This window comes from Vitis vinifera, chromosome 8 (genome assembly GCF_030704535.1).
Source record: "Vitis vinifera cultivar Pinot Noir 40024 chromosome 8, ASM3070453v1".
Taxonomy (NCBI): Eukaryota; Viridiplantae; Streptophyta; class Magnoliopsida; order Vitales; family Vitaceae; genus Vitis; species Vitis vinifera.
Window position 1 is genome coordinate 7,469,401 of NC_081812.1, and position 1,882 is coordinate 7,471,282.

At 39.7% G+C, this 1,882-nt stretch overlaps 1 protein-coding gene across 1 annotated transcript; it reads left to right on the forward strand.

Moving 5' to 3' along the window:
* Nucleotides 1-489: 489 nt before the first annotated feature.
* LOC104878056 (lysine-rich arabinogalactan protein 19-like) lies at nucleotides 490-1,086 on the forward strand. The gene is made up of 2 exons (XM_010647749.1): nucleotides 490-732; nucleotides 835-1,086. The coding sequence occupies exons 1-2, from the start codon at nucleotides 490-492 to the stop codon at nucleotides 1,084-1,086; spliced, it is 495 nt and encodes a 164-aa protein (XP_010646051.1).
* The last annotated feature ends 796 nt before the right edge of the window (nucleotides 1,087-1,882 follow it).

The window sequence follows — 1,882 nt, forward strand, 5'->3', positions numbered from 1 at the left end:
ATGGTTGATTTCTTCTGTAATTTTCTTCCTTGCATCCTCATTCAGCTTTGGCAAAGGGTTATGAAGCTCTAAAGCTTAGTTTCTTCATGAATTAGAGCTTCAACTTGCTTTGCCATGGACTATACAAAGATCTCCCTCATTCTTGGATTGCTTTGGTGATAAAAAACTATCAAAAGTACCAAAACTTAACACAATTTGATTAGAAATGATTGCAAGGGTCCTTAGCATGCCAATTGAGTTAAAAGGTAATAACTACTACTCAAAAGCGTTTAAAAGAGTTAATTACAAGCTATAAAATAACATTTTTTGAGTAGTAATTAGGCGGACACCATTCCATTGCTATTTCCAAGGTTGCTTTGCCTGATCTTGGAGTATATGGGTTTTCCTACTGAGCCTTAGCACGAGTGTTGCCGCATTTGTTGAGAGCAATTCACTCTTGACAAATGGAATCAGTTGGCGGGCTATTTTGCACCTCCAGGAGCCCATCCCATGGTAGCACCTCCAAAGCCCCCACAGACGGAGCAGACAGAGTCTACTCTAGTACCTATAGAGCATGGTGAGCTTCCGACAAAGACTATACCACCTGCCCCTACATCACCTACTTCAGCACCACTAGTGCCCATGCCTGAGGCTGTTTCTGCTACTCCCTCTATGACCCCTACTATTCCACCTATTGCTCCTACTGCATCCGAGCCTTCCATCACCATCTCTGCTTCAGAGTTTCACGACCTTGTAGCTACCTTGCAGACACTATCCACCACATAAGCGGCTCTCTTCTAGTAGATGGCTGAGATGCGTTCCCAATAGAACCAACAGACCGTTATACTTCACCAGATCCAGCAGCACTTGGGTCTTCTGCCTCCACCGCAGCCTAACCTTCCTGCATCATCAGAGCCTTTAGCTCCAATTGAGGATACTATTCCAGCTGAGGAAACTACCACAATAGAGATCCAGATCCCGCCACCTCAGGAGGCCACCACAGATGCCATTGCTTCAGTTGATCCTCAGGATGAGCCTCAAACAATTGACACAGTCACAGCTACACCTGAGGATGCATCATCTCCACCTGAGGCTCCCACTACGTGATCATAGGAGATCTTATTGTATTTACATATTATATTACTGGATATTGTTCCTTGTTTTTATGCTTTATATTCTGGGATTGGATGTATTACCTGATGATATCTCATATTGTACTTTCTCAGATTAATATATAGACTTCATTTTTTTATTATACTTGATATTTTTCTAATTCTTCTACTCATTACTCTTTTGTTTTTTAACTCGTGTGGTTTTTCCTATACGACTCAGACTCCATTTCACTCAGGATGTACCACTTCCTCTCTTTAATTGCTCTTGACACATTGAGGGCAATGTTGATCTTGGTTGGGGGAAGAGTTGAGGAAGGAAGTATTGTTAATAATGCTAGGTTAATTTGTTAATTTAGTTACTTTTTGCTGAATTTTAAAAGTTTTTACTCTACTCTCCATGGTTATTAAGGAAAAATTATAAAAATGAAATGGGAGAAATTGAGTTCTTGCCTTTTTACTTGAATCTTAGAGTTTGTATTATGCTTATTGAGGTTGATGAATTATTGAAACTCCTATTTAATTCAACCTTATTTCTTCCACTTTAATCTTACCACACATTGTGCACGTTAGGTTCTGGTTAGGAAAATTATCTCACCCCCTGAACTTAGGAAAATTTTGACTTGGTACCTTTGACCTCATTTTAATAGTGTTGCAACAGCTTATAAAAGGCCAATGAGCCTTCTCAAAAAAAAAATAAAAAATGAACAAAGTGTTTCACTTGCCTTGAAACTCAAGTAAGATCCAAGGGGTATCTGGCGAAAGTCTTTAAAACGTGGTACCCTAAGCCTTTA